This window comes from Doryrhamphus excisus, linkage group LG18 (genome assembly GCF_037039965.1).
Source record: "Doryrhamphus excisus strain RoL-2023G ecotype Guam linkage group LG18, RoL_Dexc_Guam_v1.1, whole genome shotgun sequence".
NCBI lineage: Eukaryota > Metazoa > Chordata > Actinopteri > Syngnathiformes > Syngnathidae > Doryrhamphus > Doryrhamphus excisus.
In genome coordinates this window covers 11,310,993-11,330,499 of record NC_136374.1, presented here as the reverse complement: position 1 = coordinate 11,330,499, position 19,507 = coordinate 11,310,993, and the positions used below count along the sequence as shown (strand labels likewise).

The window sequence follows — 19,507 nt, the reverse complement described above, 5'->3', positions numbered from 1 at the left end:
TTCCCCAATTTTACCGGTTGTGACCATGCACGCCAAGTGTGAAGTAATGCCTTAGTATGCATGATATTATTTCGGAATAAAGGAGATGAAATTGTAATCATTTTTTGTTTCCTCCTTTTTCTACTTGCGAGACAATTGAAGTTTGAGTCCAAAGAGAACATACATATCCTACATTTCCACTTGCCTAGAAACTCTCCAGGCTTGTGTTGTTTTCAAGAACAAAATTGTAAATGGTAAAGTAAATACCAAACAGCTTTTGTGACAGAACTGTATAAATATTAAAAAAAATACTATATAATACTATAAAAACAAAACCTTTCAGCTCTTGAAAAATTGTATAATAAAGGACCTTCAAAGGGGATTCATTATGCAAATTATTCGGCCCCTTGATTTATGGACTCCTATAGAGCAGCTATACATGATAAAGCTTTCTAGTTCTTCCAGAATTTGCACCTATTCAGCTGTATTTTTTTGGATTTTGTGGTTCCCGTGAAGAAAACGTTCACAAGTACTTAAAACGAATTCCGGTTCGTGCCACTAGCTGCGAATCCAACTTTATTGGAGTGGATAAACGGTATAGGAGTTGATAATAAACGACGATGCATCTTTTTTAAATGTTGGCTTTTAACATGCAGCCACATGTGTTTGATTCCCAAGTAGAAACTGGACAGTCAGAAGTTTTTCAAGAAAAGAGGTTACTTCACGACGTCTCTCAATGGTGAGTAGCTTTAGCATTTTGGCATTAGGTTTTGTACAGCATTTGTAACGTCTAATGAGGCCACCAATTTTGATGGGAAATGGCTATTAGCAACCCTGTTCCCATATGCACACTGTATAATGCTACACAGTAAAGAACTTGTGCTCTATGATTTACACAAAATAAACATAGTTAACCCGACTAAGTAACATTGGAACGGCATCAGGCTTCAGTTAGTCGACTAGTCCCGCTGCATAATGGCCCATGTTCACAAAACAGTTTAGTGTGAAATGCAGCTGACAGATTAAAATACATTTCTTTTACTTGTAGGGAATCTGAAGGCGTTGTTAGGAATTGTAAACAAATGTGGCTTTCCTGTACAAGTCACAGCTCGCAAGTCAACATAGGAGCAGAGGTTAGAGGCGGGCAGAGAGCTTATCTGGCTTACAGCCATGCCTATATAAGGAATTCCGCCTCTCTGTGACATCACAAAGGGGCAGTTTTACCGCGCCTTTTGAAACAGAGTATTTTGAGTCATCCCAAACTTTTTTTAGGGCACACTTCCAAATAAGCAAACCTCATTTCCTGAAACGTTAACACGGGAACACAACATTGTAACTACATTTATAGGTCAGAAAAGGGGAAAAAGCATTACATCGGTTTAACAAGATATTTTATCTTAGTGACATACAACACTAAACACTTGAACGTAAAAGTGAAAGAACAGTTTATTTAGAAAATACGTATAAAGAACAACACAGCAGTAATCTGCCGTTCTATTTGTCATCAGGGTGACTGAGTAGGACGAGTAGGTAGGCGGGTTACACATATTAATGTCCTCAAAGTTTTTGTCCTCCATTCACTGATGCCTATTAGGCTTTGCTAGCCCACCTACTTATAAGTGCAGAGCGGGTCGGTGTAGAGAAGCAAAGTCTTGAGGCTGGAATGTACCATCCAGTTCAGGAGAATGGCCTCACAAAGGCAGAGCCATTTATCATCCAGGCGCTCAGGTAGGCCAAATCAAAACGATGTAGACGGAAAAGAGAATCATTAAAACTTTAGTGCTTTTCCCTGAGGGGGGAGGGCTGCACTCCCAGGCAACCACCACCGAAAGCTAAGCTAGTCCAGGCGCTCGGGTTATTTTCCAACACCTACATGTACAGGGAGATAAGGAACCAACTATCTTTTTTGGATGCTTTTTTGGAACAGTTGGTCTTCACATTTCCACTGTGGCTGGAGGGTTTAGGTTGAATTTCTCTGCTCTCATAATACTTTTCACTTCCTTGTTAAAAGCTTGAGGGCAAACAATCGATGCTATTCAGCTTGTTTGCTCAAATGAATGAAAGTCATCGGTTGGGACTTTATAGGCTGGCTTGTTTTCGTCGATTGCTTTTATGTTTTTAGCCACAAAAGATGATTGGTTGAGGGAATTGTGGCCTCGAAGTTTTAGACTGAGGTAAAGCTTTGAAACATGGCTATCAGGCTATTACTTACCAGTGTGTCTGCCTACAGTGAAGAACTTCTCTCCTTCCAGGACGCTGTAGACCACTCTGGCACTGCTGCCGTAAGTCGGGTCATCAGCGTCTGATGCCGTAATCTTGAGAACAGACGTTCCTGTTAATCAAAAGAGAATCAGTGCTCATTTTTTATTTAAACTGAAAACGTCAACCTAGCATGATGTTGATGTAAAATGTGAATGGAATGTTGACTTCATGAAGCGGGGGATTTGATGTTACGGCATATGTATCCAAATTCCAAATTGTACAATGTTCCAATTGTGTTTATTTGCAAACTAGCAAAACATTTGTCTTTTCAAATCTCACTGAACTGAAGGACTTCTCAAGTATATTGAGGTTTCGCATTATATCTTTTGTGGTGGTTGTTCAAACGCCAATGACTTTAGATGCTAAAACTCATTCATTCATTTTCTACCGCTTATCCTCACAAGGGTTGCGGGGGGTGCTGGAGCCCCTGGACTGGTCGCTAGCCAATCACAGGGCACATATAGACAAACAACCATTCACACTCACATTCATACCTATGAAAATTTGGAGTCGCCAATTAACCTAGCATGTTTTTGGAATGTGGGTGGGAACCAGAGTCAAACTAGATACTAAAACTAAATAATAAAAATAATAAACATAGTAATAACACCCTGTTCAGTCAGCTGTAGATGTGGGAGGAGCAAGTTTGTTTTTCTTCAGCGAATAGCTATGTTCGTTTTGCTATTTTTTGTGTCCTCCTGTCCACCTCATTACATTACACATTTTTGCACGTGATACAGGACAACTACTACGTTGAAGCGCAGTGTTTAAATTTTAAGACCAGTTGAAGAAATTGCAAAACTTTACATTTTGGTTACATGGTAAAGATATTTTAAGTAGAGCATTAACATGCTCATAGAAGAAATAAGAGTGAGACAAAAAAAGCACCACACCATACATCATACTTTAAACGACATATTTTGCAAAAATGCAGATGCAATGTCATTTTCTGTCAGGTATTCACACTGTCGTGGTCTCAAAACGTCAAAACTTTCTCACACAGGAAGACGATCATTTAATGTTCTTCAAAGATCCAGAGGGTTATGAAACAAAAAAGTCAAGTGGGAGATGCAAAAAAAAAAAAAATGTCAGCTGAAGCATCCAATTGGCTGTCCATCAAGACACGGGACGATCCTCAGCCCAAATGAAGGTTGCAAAGTGCAGTCCAATAACCATCAGATCGTCTTCCATTTGGAATTAACACAAGAGCACCAAAAATGGGGCATTGAAAGGTGGAAAAAACTTTTATTCTCTGATGAAAAAAATAACGTAACCTTCATGGTCCAGATGGCTTCCAATGTTCCAAGAATGACAAGGAGATCCCACCTGAGATGTTTTCCACATGACACAGTGGACGGGGCACCGTCATGTCTGGGGAGGATTTTGTGTTCAATGGAGCTTCAAGTCAGTAGCATTAAAGCTACAGACACACAACAGTAGAGCTTACTAAAGGCACATTTAAACTGTTAAAATGTTTTAAACAACACACTTCCAAAACTTATTTAAAACTGGCGAAAAATACTATAATATGGGACATTTAGCAGTATATATTTTGTCCAAGCAGCTTTTTTTCTATGTTAAAGCAATTTGCTTATCAGAATAACCATACAAAGGTTATCAAGGTCATTCCATGTTAATGGGATGTTTAAGGCTACGTGTTGTGTTTCATCTCCACGCAGAAACACTTTCTGGTGATGATGATTATTAAATAGATTCTCTCTGTGCGTCGATGCTCGAAGATGTTTTGGCTCTCATCAGCACAGACAGGATGAAAGGGAACATAAAGTCAATATTATCTTCAAAGGCGCACCAGAAATCCACAGCAAACAATTACAGCTGATTACTGGCACTTAGATGAGGAGAAATGAAGCCATCCAAGCTCCTACTCCAAGAAAACAATCATTTTGGTGGTATTATTTTAAAAAACTTATTCACGGACAGCAAAACCAGAGCTTCACGTGGTGGCACGCCACCCTGTTTAGTCACACATTTTAGCCAACACTCAGCCCAAGGCGTGCAAAATCTCAAGGTTGTGCAAGGCAGGCGAGAAACAAAAGCATTGTCGTGTTTGTTTTAAGAATAAATTGAAAAAACACAACGTAAAATAAGGCTCCTTCAAGGACAAGGAGTTAGTCTCCAGTTTCCATCAAGGTGGCCAATGCTAGAGCTAATTACTGACAGCTGGTGTTGTCCACCTAAAGGTCACCGCCGTGTCGCCTCTCTGGAAACCCTGTCACGCTGCGGCTCAGCCACATAATGGCCGTATGCTAATGGTGCTAATTAGCATCAAGTGTCAGAGCTTCGTTCACTTCCTGTCAACCACTGGGGCTCCCAGGGGGAACTTGATGGTGGTGGTGATGATGGGTGGAAAGATCCACATCAGCTGTCACTATTACATTTCTTGAATTTGTGCAATCGTTTTGGAAGCGGCATGGTTTTTCTCGTAGTCTTGGGAATGGTCTTTGTGGCGTTAAATGGCCATATACAGTAATTTTATCTTGAGCTTAAAAGGTGCATTGATGGGCCACATGCTTGGAATAATTAGAAGAGCGTCGCTGTTGGCATGACAACCCACAATACCTACTTTAGTGGTCCACAATACATAGGGTTGCAACTTTTTTTTCCCCCATAAAACAATTTTCTGAATCATATTTGGATGGGCTTTTATGAATTAGTAAACTGAACTCTTTTTTTTCATCTTTAAAAAAAAGGTCACCCACAGAGGCATGCTTTTATTTTGACGTTCACCACCATTGTTGTTGCAGTCTGTAGATCTGCACGTTTCCTTTGAGAATGGGATGCAAGTTATCCACGATCAAGCTGGCCGGAGGCATGACATGAAATACTTGTTCTACTTATCACTTATCATTTTCCATCAGGCATTTACATGGTCATGCCCTCCTGATGGCTAAAACTTCTTGAACGTGGTTGGGACGCTGAGCCGCATAATCAAGACCATTAGAGCTGAGTTTGGACGCAGTAAAACAGTCATTCAAAAATTTTGGAAAGATCGTGAGCATTACGGAACAAAAAATCAGATGGTAGACCCCCCAAAAATTACACCTGCGCTGAGCCGGAGGATCCGATCGGCTGCCCATCAAGACACAAAATTGAACAAACTCTTACTGACCGCAGGGCGATGACCATCAGACGGCATCTGCAGGAAAAGGCTTTCAAAATTGTAATCACCAATAGTTGTCTAATTGATGTACTTTGGGGGCGGCACGGCGGGCTAGTGGTTAGCGCGCAGACCTCACAGCTAGGAGACCTGGGTTCAATTCCACCCTCGGCCATCTCTGTGGGGAGTTTGCATGTTCTCCCCATGCATGCGTGGGTTTTCCTCCCACATTCCAAAAACATGCTAGGTTAATTGGCGACTCCAAATTGTCCATAGGTATGAATGTGAGTGTGAATGGTTGTTTGTCTATATGTGCCCTGTGATTGGCTGGCGACCAGTCCAGGGTGTGCCCCGCCTCTCGCCCGAAGACAGCTGGGATAGGCTCCAGCACCCCCGCTCGTGAGGAAAAGCGGTAGAAAATGAATGAATGATGTACTTTGGCTTCCTCTGGTCCATTTAATTTTGATTTTGATTGTACTATCAGCACTATTACTGTGCGTAATGTGGAGCCCAGTCACAATCATATTGTCCATGAGCGTGTTCTCCTCCAAATCATCGATTCTGCATACCATTTTCTGTATATGTGATCCTTTGAATTGTTTGCTTTTTTAAAGCATCCACTTTCCACTTTCTTTCAGCCAATTTTTCCTCCCGCTCATTATTTTTATACATATAATTTATGTTATATAACATTACTTACAGCCGCTCTTCAGTTATTGCCCGTTTCCAATTAATGCTCTCTTTGCAGTTCAAGTAAATAGTAACATACATTATAGCATTAACACAGACTGACCGGGGGGCCTGCTTACTGTATGTGCTACTGTAAACCCATAAATGGTGTGTAATGACTCGTGGATTGTCCGATGACTTAGATTTTCCTAAAATATAATTGTTTCTATGTACTGTCAGCAAGCTTGTGCTATTGTCTGCATGTGAACCACAATGAAAGAAAACAGATGCCGCCGATCCCAAATGGGGGATGAGAAAGATACAAGTCTTATCATATTGAAAACATTGGGCTGCAGATGAACTAGGATTTGTTTTTCTGTTTCAGAATTATTGGCAACAGACTTTGCAGAATTTGTTAATTCTGCCCAACTGCTTGGCCTGACTGCAGGGAGTCCAATAAAAGCATTTCCATCCACAGGATTACTCTCTTATCTTAATTTTCCCCAGGTAACAATCACTTTGAAGCTACTTCTCTGGCTACTGGCTGCTAGCACTGTCAGATGGCTTGGAAGGACTATATAAATGCAAATGATGCTTTATTGTGTTTTTATTAAAAAAAAAAAAAAATCAGACACAAGGCAGCGGGTTTGGGTCTTGGGTTCTTATTAAAGTTTGCGCTCACATTAATTTAAAAAAAATGGGGAAGTATATTTTATAGTGTCTGTTGGTGTCACCGGTAATGCGGATTGTACCACTCAGATATGTCAGGGGTGGAAGGAAATAAACATAGGGTCACTTTGATCGATGTTTCCCAACATTTATAAATAGATAAAAGATAAATAATATTTTTGGGATCTTTTAAGTGAAATTGGATAATTTCTTGCATCGTGGTTGGGAATCGTTGTCTTAACATCTGATAGAAGCTAATAGAGGCAATGAACATACTTAAATACTAGCATGTGTTCCAAAGTATTCAGACTGAATATTTACAGTATGTGTGAGTTGTGTTTAATGGTAACAACACAGGCCGTCAGGTCACCGTCCCACACCTTCTCTGCTGTGTTAGAGCGATGGTTCAATTACTGCAAGGAGGGCCTGCTGCAGAGGCGTTCGAGACACGGGACTGACAGCTATTTAAGAGTTAGAGTCGTAAAAGAGATTTGTGCCCATCTCATTCGACGGCTCACTGTAGCCAGCGAACGAGACATTCTAACCGCTGCATTGCAAGAGCCTCTCTCGCTTGCTCCGAGTCGCCATGTCTTGGCGAATGTGCAGGACTGGCTGCTCCCTTTTCCCCCCGCCTGCATTATGGATCATTTAGTAAAGTCATAAAAGCTGAGGTGTTTTCACATGAAAAGTTATTTCATCACTACTTCCACAGTGATTCATTCCTCCTTCGTCCACGTAAATGCCTCAGGAGAGAGCGAGCGAGACAGGATGACGAATAAAGCAAAGGGAGGAAAAAAAAAGCCAGCATGTCATAAAAGGCAATGGCCTGCGTACATTGATCCTTTTTTGAGATCTGGATGAGGATTTAAGGATATGTTTCATCTCTCCTGACAGAGATGGTAAATCCAGTTTTGGTTAGCCTTTGAACTTGCATCGATCACATCATTATTTGTTTGCCGACGGTATTTTGTACCACTGAGAGAAGTGCAATTTTTGGTATAAAAGAAAAATCTTTAAGAAAGTCATATATTTAGGCACTTAATACATTTTTGATCAAGTGATTTTACATTTTCATTCATTCATGCTGGAGCCTATCCCAGCTGTCTTCGGGCAAAAGGCGGGGTACACCCTGGACTGGTCGCCAGCCAATCATCATTCACACTCACATTCATACTTTTAGGGTGGGTAGCATAGCCATTTTTGCCAATACGGAAAAGGTTATGATAACCACAAGGAGTGTCATAAGACCTTGACAGATTAAAATTCAATATTCATTCATTCATTTTCTACCGCTTATCCTCGCGACTGGGGACTGGGGCTGGAGCCCCTGGACTGCTCGCCAGCCAATCACAGGGCACATATAGACAAACAACCATTCACACTCACATTCATACCTATGGTAAATTTGGAGTCGCCAATTAACCTAGCATGTTTTTGGAATGTGGGAGGAAACCGGAGTACCCGGAGAAAACCCATGCATGCACAGGGAGAACATGCAAACTCCACACAGAGATGGCCGAGGGTGGAATTGAACCCTGGTCTCCTGCAATCAGGGATGTAGTATACATGTAAAAAATACAAAGTATTTTTTGAAGGTTAAGGATGTTTTGGAGTGCATGATAAAGTTCACTGGACAAGGTAGCTCGCTTACATCTTTCACAACTTTAGCCCAGCTTGTTTCAGAGAACAGTTTTCTTTCAGTCAGTCTTTTTTATGCACTAAATCACACATCCTCCTCCCTCCATAATGTATGCATTAATTCATACACAAGACCACATGTGGGATCAGCTAAAATCAATTACTGTAAAAAAAAAAAATGCAGTTGAGCACATCGCAGTGGACATCCCGACCACTGGTCATCTGCATAAGGATGCTTGACAGACAATATTGATCGTAAGTTGCTCCTGTCTGGTCGCATCCCTTCCTCCACTGTGATCAAGCTGCTGCTGTGTTGTCTCTCTCATCTGCTGCATGACAGGCCTGAGATGTTCCTAATGGTGACTGCAGCTATTTGAAGCCTCCAGGGGTTGGCTCACTGTTCCATAGCAGCAGAGCTGTGATTAGCACTTTAATTCCCTTGGGGAATCTCTCCGCATGGCATGCTAAACAAATCTCATGCGTTCCTCTGTATGAGGAACGTCAGGGTCCACATTGAAGTCAAATATGAGAAAACTGATGACACTGAAGTATAATGGGTACATGTATTTGTAATTTGATGTTTCCACACAGTACAGTTGACTGAGGGACAGGAAGTGCAATTTATAGTCACGTGTCTGCTTCATCTACCCGTGACTGACATTTAATTTTGCAAAACCAGTTACTCTGGGCAGTGGTCATCAACTGGTTCGGCTGCAGGGCCCATCATCACGCCTTAATGACAAGCGGTTACCCAATTTGCAGCAATTTTCTTATTGAAATACCTTACATTTCATGGAAAGACCTTATTGCAGTTTTAATTTGAGGTAAATGAGGTGTCTGTAAAGGTTTTAGCATGGCACGCACCTCGTGGTGGCGTAACAAGCGTATAGCACAGACAAGTACGAGGCACATTCACGACATCAGGATATTGTATTATATTCATAAGATTTTTTTTTTTTTTTGCAAAATGCAACCCACCAGTTGAGAATCACTGCTCTATTGTATTAAAGATATTATTTCTCATACTTGGACCAGTCATGGTTCCATAATGTGTTTTTCAAAGGATCTTCCTACTGAAAGCATGAACCTTTAATATAATCTTACTCTTAAGTTTTAATTTTATATCTTTAGCTCCAAAATAAATGCGTTCTGGGTGTCATTGTGCATGGGTGCCCAAACAGAAACCTGGGTGCCATTTACATCCTGCGTCGTTCTTTTTAATTTTCCTGTGTTACATTCTAAGAATATATTTTAAAAAGAAGACGAATAACTAAAATCCAACAACAAAAATGTAAAAAATAGTAGTAGCTTAACAATAATAATAATAATAATAATAATTTTAAAATATTAATTATTCCAATTAAAAAAATAAAATAAGTATGATAACAATTGGTAAGATATGGGAGAAATAATAATAATCATTTAAGTAGCATAATGTTGAAACATGAAAGGAAAACAAATACGTTGTAATATTATGAGAAACAAAGAAAACAAAGAAAATTCAGTTACCAAAAAAGTCTAAATGTAGAGGAAAATTATTATGGGGTAAAGTCATGATTAGAAGAAGAACATTTACAAGAAAAAAGTGGAAATTGTCGGTAAATTTAAAAAAGAAACAGCAGAAATGGCAATAAAAGTTTATGAGAATAAAGTCAAAATACGAAGAAAAAACAGTTACATTGAGAACAATGAGAAAAACTCATTCACAATTTTACAAGAACAAAGGAAAAATAATGTTATTTGAGAAGCAAATAATTGAAATATTATATTTTTAAGCTGTAATATTGGAATGTGGGAGGAAACCGGAGTACCCGGAGAAAACCCACGCATTCACAGGGTAGAACATGCAAACTCCACACAGAGATGCATTTTTTTCCTTTTAATATCTTAAACTTCTGAGCATATCTAAATGTGTTGGTTGCCCTTGCATCCATTTTTCAGGATGTGGCCTTTAGTGGAAAACTTTGGACACCGCATGAAGTGCAGTCATTACCCTTATGTGTCTGTCATGTTCCTGCAGTATTTACACTCGACATCGAGGTGCAAAGCTCAAACGCTCTAATGCTTTAAATGCACACAAAGCATAATGAAGCAGCAATAAGCATAAGCACATACCAATATACCACTTCAGCATTACTCAAAGCTCTGTTTTTTGGGGGTTTTCTTTAAACCTCTGAGGCCTTGCTCAAGTTGCATAAATATTTGAACGTTTACTATTGATGGGTAAGAGCACGAAGGGGAAAGAACTGGCTCCTGTTCAAATATTAATGAGGCTTTTCCAAAACATAAACATTAAACCCAAATTTCAGTCGTGTAAGCCACCTGGTGCTAAGCAGTGTGGCTCAGCTGCTCATATAAAACACGTACATGTCTCACTGCAAGGAGAGCACACTCTTAAAAAAAAAAAAAAACATAGTGATTGAGGCAACAAAAAGTACTTAATATTGGTTTATCCATCAGCCAGCATAAATGTAAGATGATAAAGATTATACTTAACTAAGACCAGTCCTTAAACAGTAAAAGACTAAATGATTATAACATGACAAAATAATGAAGGAAAGCAAATAATTATCAGAAAGTGTCCAAAAAGTCAGAGCATGGGCCAGCACGAAAAATGTATTCATGTTTAAGCAACTGTATACTTCGTTTACACTGAATACTATCGAGATGGGGCAATGCACGAGATTGGTTCTACCAGAATGAGAAGAGACAATATTTTAACATTGATTTTAAAGGGGACCTATTATACTCGTTCCACTTTTCTGGCTTAAACGTGTTGTTGGAATGAATGTATTCTCGTGTTAAATGATGCCAAAGTTTCGGCTAATGAGGTTTTCTCATTTGGAGGTGAGCCTATAAATAATAACAACAACAACAACAACAATAATAATAAATAAATTATTATTATAATAAATAATATAGTACATTTTAAATAAATTGTAAATTTATTATATAAATATTATAATTAATTAATGTTATTACATAAATTATTATTATTATTATTATTATTATTATTATTATTATTATACAATAAATTATTATTATAATTATTATTATCATGATTATTATACAATAAATTATTATTATTATTATTATTATTATTATTATTATTATTATTATTATTATTATTATTATTATTATTATTATTATTATAGGCCTAAGTAATAACCTAATGAGTGTTATTGGCCTGTCACAATATTTTAGGAACCTTAAACAACAACAACAATAATAATAATAATAATATAATCTATTATTATTATTATTATTATTTATACTATAAATATAATTGTTTTAATTGTGCAATAAATATTTTATTTTAGTAAAAATAATATTAAAAATAATATTTGCAAAAATTAATCATATTTTTAATGACCTCTCATGGCCCACCTGCAGTACCACCACAGCCCACCAGATACTTTAGGAATCACTGCCCTACTCGCAGAACAAACACACCAGAGTTCCTCAAAAACGGAACCAAAGACGTTAACCCTAGAAGTCTTCAGAGGACACATCCGCCAGAGTGACTTCATCCAAACCCTCCTCCTTTTGTCCTACCATGGAGACATACACGCGTCTCAGCAATATTCAATCATGCATGAACTACAAATTTGATTTAGGACTGCAATTTCATTAGCCGCATATTTTTCACACCACAACAACAACAACAACAACAACGCCAAGCTCAGTCCCTCATACTCCATCATCGTGGTCGCTGCTTCGAGTTTATTTTTTGTTTGGAGTTACCCAACCTTGAAAAAACAAACAGGCTATGCACACAAGTGTTATTTTTTTTGTTTGTTTAAAGATGCAAGAAGGCAGAGCACACGGCGGTAGGGGCGCACATGAAGCTTTAGGCTGCGAATCTCCGTCGAGGCAGAGTGCAAAACAGTACGAATGCTAAGTAGAAATGAATATGCCTCAGGTAATGACTGATTACTCCCTAAATAACACCGCCAAAATTACGTTTACGTGAAGTAACCTGTTGATTTTTAAAGACCTGTAGAAGTTATGATGTGGAAGTAATGAAAATGTATTTCCCTCAGCTACTAGAATGCAGAGTAGTGTCTTTTTTGGAAGGTTCGTCATACTTACATGTTTCAGATATTCAATCAAATTAAAATATTACTCAATAGCCACGTTTACATGGACCCAAATATTCCAATTCCATTCTGGTTATTTGCTCAAACGGAAAGAATGTAACCTTTGTATACACCTCATTCCAAAAAAGTGCCAATCCGAATTAATATATAATCGGATTTACAGGGGTGGAATATTCCTTTCCCCAATCCGATTGAGGTATCTTGTACCCACTCAATCGGAAAGTTGTCAGGGTGCGTTCTTCTTCGTGGTGTTTTTCTTCTTCTGTTGTTTATTGGCGGCTTTCGTGTGCATTACCGCCATCTGTGGAACAGAATCTAAACCCTTCTATACGCCATTCACAAGTCCAGTTTTATTTAAAAAAAAAAATACATATCTATATAAAACATGTGCCGAGCTTAATTATAAAATATTAACAAGATTGAACTTTATCTTTTCCTGTTCCCGGGTGCGTTCTTTCAGCGAATGCTGAGATATGATGTAACACGCAGCTCCAGACGTTCGATTTTAAAAAAAATGGAGGCAAGCAATCGGCACTGGACTGCTGTGGAAAGTTTGTTTTTTATTCAAACTAAATTTCAAGACTGGATGAACAAAAAACTGGCAATACGGAGTTATTCCAACAAGTGAAAAAAAAAAAACACGAGGAAGTTGGTATCACGTGATGTTGATGTTTACTTTTTACTGCGCATGCCCCATTGACTACTCTGGTTGATTATAGCGGCGCATGTAGACACGCGATTGGAATATTCCTGTCCATGTATACCATTGCTTTCGGAAAAGTCATTCGGAAAGATTCCATTCGGAAAGAGAAAAACTCCCCATGTAAACGTGGCTAATGACAACAAAAACTGAACACAAAATGCAGGTTTTAAATGAAACTTTTTTATGATTAAATCCAAACATACATGGTCCTGCCTGACGGGGGCCGAGTGTCACTGAAGTAGTTCCAATTCAAACAACCATTCACACTCACATTCATACATATGGACAATTTGGAGTCGCCAATTAACCTAGCATGTTTTTGTGGGAGGAAACCGGAGTATCCAGAGAAACATGAAGACAACATGCAAACTCCACACAGAGATGCCAAATCTGGGAACCTTAACTAGTGATGTTCAAAAAGACTACTCTGAACAGTCTCCGACAGCAGTGTGTGCCAAAATATCTTGCCGATGGCACTATCAATAAATAATTGTCAGTGTATAAAAACTTCATTAGCATGAGCCTTTCCATGAGAAGTCCCACTCGGCGGCTCTGTAATAATTTCCCTCGTTAGGAGCATGTCAAAACACGGTCAGAAGACTCATCGGGGAGCACTGCAATCATCAGAGTCCAAGATACAGGTCATCACTACCACTGCCCAGGTGGGGATGCACCATCCGACTACCCCACGTCACATCCACCAAGCTAACCGAGTGGCACATTTATTTTAATCTCCAGTGTGTTTGTTCCTATTTGAATTTACATACGTACAGCGAATTGCTAGTAGTTGAACACATGACCTTAATTGACTTCCAATATGTTCTCATATCATAGAAAATAATGCATGCTGGATTAATCTGTCCCAGGGTCACACTATTACCATCATAAAAATACATTTTAAGTGTACAAGCAATTTTTAAGTAACATTTGAACTACTACTAAACACATAAAATAAGACCAGCAACTAACAGATAGTAACCTAAAATCATACTTAATATGTTAATATCCTAAATTATATTGAACATAAATTACAATAAAAGTACTCAGACCTGACAGATACTTTGACCCTTTCACCCTTTTCTACAGTATGTCACAGGAAGGTCCATCTATGTCTCTACGGAATTCTGTTTTTTTTTTTTTTTTTACGGCAGAAAGCGCAGGGATATTTCATTGATGCAAGGTGGTGGTTATCATTAACTAGTGGGAGGAATTATCACGTTATGATTAACGTGACAGGAATAACGACATAGCTTGACTCAGCTTTGACTGTGGATTATTTTGTGTGTATGTGGTTATTTCTATGATGAAAGGTGGTGGTTATCATTAATAAATGGTGGGAGGAATATTGTATAGTTTTATGGCACGTTTACATGCTGGTGCATGAGCGCGGGTCTATGCCAAAGCAAAGCTGATTGTATTGCTCTATATTGTACTAAGAAGTAAGATATTTTTCTACAGCACTGTCAATGCATGTTACATTTCTGTTCTATGGTTATCATCACAAAAAAAATTCCACAAAAAAGACAAACCAAAAAAAAAAACCTACCTATGGGTGACAGTTCAGCCACGCTGCCAATGTACGGCCCCTCCAAGAACTTGGGCTCACTGTCGTTGATGTCCTGGACTTTAATGACAAACTCAGATTCTGGTTCCAGCGGGTTGTCGCTGAGACGGTCCCGGGCCTGCGCTCGCAAGGTGTAAAAGGCCTTCTCCTCACGGTCCAGCTTCTCCGTGGCGTGGATATCTCCAGTCAGCTCATCAATCATGAAGATGGTGCCGGCTCCTTCACCTGAGATGGTGTACTTGATGTTTCCCTCACCTTCGTCTGAGTCTGTATGAATCTGGGAATGAATGGGAGAAATGTATTTCATTTAGCATGGATTTGGATAACTTAACATGAATGGTCAGAAATTTGGCAAATAATTAGAATTAAATTCAATTATCAGTCTTTAATAGTAATGTGTGAAAGGAAAGTGGAAAATTAGATCAATTAATAACACATCAATTATTATTATTATTATTAATGATTGAGTATTTTTAAAACAATTAATTGTTATGTAATCTCTGTGTGGAGTTTGCATGTTCTCCCCGTGCATGCGTGGGTTTTCTGCGGGTACTCCGGTTTCCTCCCACATTCCAAAAACATGCTAGGTTAATTGGCGGCTCCAAATTGTCCATAGGTATGAATGTGAGTGTGAATGGTTGTTTGTCTATATGTGCCCTGTGATTGGCTGGCCACCAGTCCAGGGTGTACCCCGCCTCTCGCCTGTTACATAATTCACTTATCACAGTTGGGCCTGGGAGAAATTAATTAAAAAAAAGGGATTCCTGTAGAGCCCTTTTTCTTTTTAATTTGAGGTTAGAAACTTTGTTTATTATAGTATTTCACATTGGCCTTTGCTCCCCCCATAAATAATTAATAATAATATAACAATAATAACAATATTACACTGTAAAAAATATATTAAATAGTATTTGGAAAATCAAAAAGAATAAATTAATTCAAAGTTGTAATAATAAAAATAAATAAAATAAATAAAATAAATAAAATAAATAAAATAAATAAAATAAATAAAATAAATAAAATAAATAAAATTTATAATGCACTTCACATCAAATAAAAATGGTTTAACTGTATCGCACCATTATTGACCTACATTTGATTGGTTTTAGTGTTTTTTACTAGATGTGAACAACATGAAAGTGGCCCCTACATTCTTTAATTTTTCTGTGGACCATAGTGGAAAAAGTTTCAGAATAAGATGTATCAGAGTAAGAGCAATTTGTATAACTTCATGATAGAAAGATGAATACATTTCTTTAGCCTAACTCCATCATCCTGGCCCTGAACAGCATGAGCGGTTTAATTTCATCTCAAGCGCCGTCCACCAGTCATTATTTAGCATGTGACAAAAGACTCCTTGGTTCTGGTGGTAATTTACACCTTTTTTCCGTGTTCCCAAATGATGAGTTCAAAGTCACTGCAGCAGTTGTTAAAGATAGAGCATGTGCGGGCGATGAAATGTGAACTTAAAAGAGCGGTTATAAATCAGAGCAATAGTTCCCTTGCTAATGTAATTAGATGTTCAGGCATTCCCGAGGCGGCGACACGGGAGGGGGGGGGGCACTGCGGTGGTTCTTCAACCTAACTTCACAAGAACCTGTCCCACTTGTCATGCATGCATGGACATCAATCCTGCAATGTACAACCCGCATGAAGGCAACACTGGGCATATAGTAAGATACTGCCATGTAAACATTACATGTGTATTTTCAGTCTACTTTTTAACTTTAATAATTAGTAGAATGGGCGGCACGGCAGTAGTGTGGTTAGCGCGCAGACCTCACAGCTAGAAAACCAGGGTTCAATTCCACCCTTGTCCATCTCTGTGTGGAGTTTGCATGTTCTCCCCGTGCATGCGTGGGTTTTCTCCAGGTACTCCGGTTTCCTCCCACATTCCAAAAACATGCTAGGTTAATTGGCGACTCCAAATTGTCCATAGGTATGAATGTGAGTGTGAATGGTTGTTTGTCTATATGTGCCCTGTGATTGGCTGGCCACCAGTCCAGGGTGTACCCTGCCTCTCGGCCAAAGACAGCTGGGATAGGCTCCAGCTTCTACCCGCGACCCTTGTGAGGAAAAGCGGTAGAAAATGAATGAATAATTAGTAGAATGAAAATTACAATGCAAATTATTTAACATTTGTCAATATTTAAAATCATATTTCAAGACATGTTAGATAATTTGCCTGGTTTTAAGAGCTACGTATTTACTTCCTGACTTTATAATATAGCCCTACTTTTAGAATAAGAGATTAATTTTTGTCTAGTTTGTGATTTTAATAGCACGAGTTAAGATATACCTGTACATTCCTGGAACCACTAGACGTTTTCTCTAAAGACATTTTGGCCTACTTGTAAGATAAATTTGGGCTTGTTTCAAGATCAGTCCTTTTCAAGATAGTGAGTATTCATTTTGCACCAAGTAAGTAAAAGGAACTAGCTGCATCGACAGCTAAGTCTAGTGGTTCCAGGAATATACAGGTATATCTTAACTCATGCTAGTTAACTCATATGGTAAATGGTCTTCCATTTGTATAGTGCTTTTCCATGTCCAAGCCACTCGAAGCGCTTTGACACTGTTAGCACATTTAGCTACTGATGATGACGCAACATCAGGACCAACTGGGCTTCACTATCTTGCCAAAGATACACACTAGAGCTGTTTCAGTGTTCCGCAACTGGGACGAAAACCACATTGAACCTCTTGTAGCAGAGGTTCGACCAACGGTCGAGATGGACTTTCCCAGGGAGGCTGAGGAGTGGGATCTCCCTAAATATGGATCCGGTCACCCTGGTCTGCCAATCCAAAGGTACTGTTCCTGACTTCCATACAACGTTGAAGAGACGTGTCAGCCATGACAGTCCCTCAAAATCCAGAGCCTTCAGGAATTCAGGGCGAAACATGTCCACCCCCAGAGCTTTGCCATTGATGAACATTTTAACTACTCCAGATACTACCTCTGACACTGAGATGGAACTGTATCCTATGACTGTGCTTCCTCTATGGAAGTAGGCTTGAGAAGGGCCTGAAAGTATTCCTACCAGCGTCCGACAACATCCTCAGTTGAGGTCAGCAGGCCCCCGTTCCCTACTGTAAACAGTGTGGACCGGGCATTGCTTTCCCTTTCTAAGGCGTCAAACGATTTGCCTGAACCTTTTCGTGGCCGACCAAAAGTCGTGCTGCATGGCCTCACCGAATTCCTCCAGTTTTTTCCTCGACCACCGCTGAAGCGGCTTGGCCTGACAGTACCTGTCCCAAAAGCCATCAGTGGTCAATACGACCCCTTCTTCAGCTTGACGGCAGCTCTGACCTCTGGTGTCCACCATCGGGTTTGGGGTCTGCCGCCATGACGGCCCGGGCCACATTACGGCCGCAGCTCCGATGGAGCTCGGATATGGCCCATTCGGACTCAATATCTCAGGGTGCAGGTGAAGCTTTGCCGAAGGCAAGAGTTTAAGACTTGACGAACGGGAGACTCTGCCAGACCCTCACGACACGTTTGGGTCCCACAGGTCTGTCCCGCATGATTTGATTAGTTTAAGCCTTTCCATTTGTTTTAATGATTCCAGGTGGCGGTTAATAACGATGCACTGAATGATGCACCTGCATGTCTATGACATGTGTACGTGCTTATGAAGGAGTAAGCTTAACGTTGGCTTGGACTTTGTGGATTATTTTGAATGTTTCTGTCTATAAGTGATGAATATCATGACAACACCGGTCACTGATTATACTACAATCAAGTCCAAGTAGGGCACTTGCACGTGTGCTCATGCGTGAGCAATCGTACAGTGCCACCTTCTTCCAAGCGTGCTGTTTTTGGCTCTTCTCCTCAGAGACACAAAACCAGTGAGAAATGATGATCGAGCAGGTGTATTTTTAATTTTTTTTGTATGGACTTAGCTCATAAAAGTGTGCATCCAAACATGTCCCCTGCATTACTGCATTTCCAAATGAGATTGCACGGGCAGGAATGTGCGTGAAATGTTGTCACTGTGCATTAATTCAATTGCATAAAGGCTGGCACCATGCATGCATACAAGTTTCTACTTACTGTTCACACCCTGCCAACCACACACACACACACACACACACACACACGCCCCCACAAACGTACATACACACACACACACACACACACACAGTGAGTTCATCATTCTGCTGGCATGATGTATTTGCTTCCCACCCCTCAGGCTGGATATACCCATCCGTCTGTCAGTCTATCCTCACTGGAGTGATTTGAGTTGGCATTTTGAACACACACACACAAACACGCACACACAACTCTTAGCTAAGTTATACTCTGCAAAGTAAAGGTCAAAGCCAAGACATAATTTAGCGAAAAATAAAATCGGGAAGGCATGTCCTCATCAAGCTGCTTTCTTGTTCAAACGCATGAAAAAAGTCAAACCTGCCTCTTTATTGGAAATTGTTCATCTACACAGGGTTTTTTTTTTCCCAGCTGTTTTATTCTTTGCCACTAACAACAAAAAAAAAAATCCAACTGTGTCCCACTTTTACAAAGCCATCAAATACCCACAAAAACTCCAAACGCGATCCCGGTCTCATGCCCACGCATATGCACAACATATTGTAAAGATATCTCAGTACGATGCATTGTTACATAAACATATTGTTAAATTCAGCAGTATTATCTATATAAAGGCTGAATTTTGCCTTGGTTTAAGTTGAACTTCATGCACAGACTCAGACTGGGGGGGGGGGGGGGGGGGCAAGTTGCCAGGGAGAAGGACAGACAGACAATCCTATCAAATATGTAGTTGATTGCTTGTATGCTAAATCTA

General features: G+C 39.5%; 1 protein-coding gene across 7 annotated transcripts in view; it reads right to left on the bottom strand.

The window, feature by feature from the left end:
- cdh22 (cadherin 22) overlaps positions 1-19,507 on the bottom strand; it is a 175,050-nt gene that overhangs the window by 44,479 nt on the left and 111,064 nt on the right. For all 7 annotated transcript variants that reach the window (XM_058055931.2, XM_078798336.1, XM_078798338.1 and 4 more), the window contains 2 exons: positions 14,685-14,979; positions 2,192-2,311 (listed from right to left, as the gene is read on the bottom strand). In XM_058055931.2, the coding sequence (XP_057911914.2) occupies positions 2,192-2,311; positions 14,685-14,979 (415 nt within the window). The remainder of the gene's footprint in view (positions 1-2,191; positions 2,312-14,684; positions 14,980-19,507) is intronic.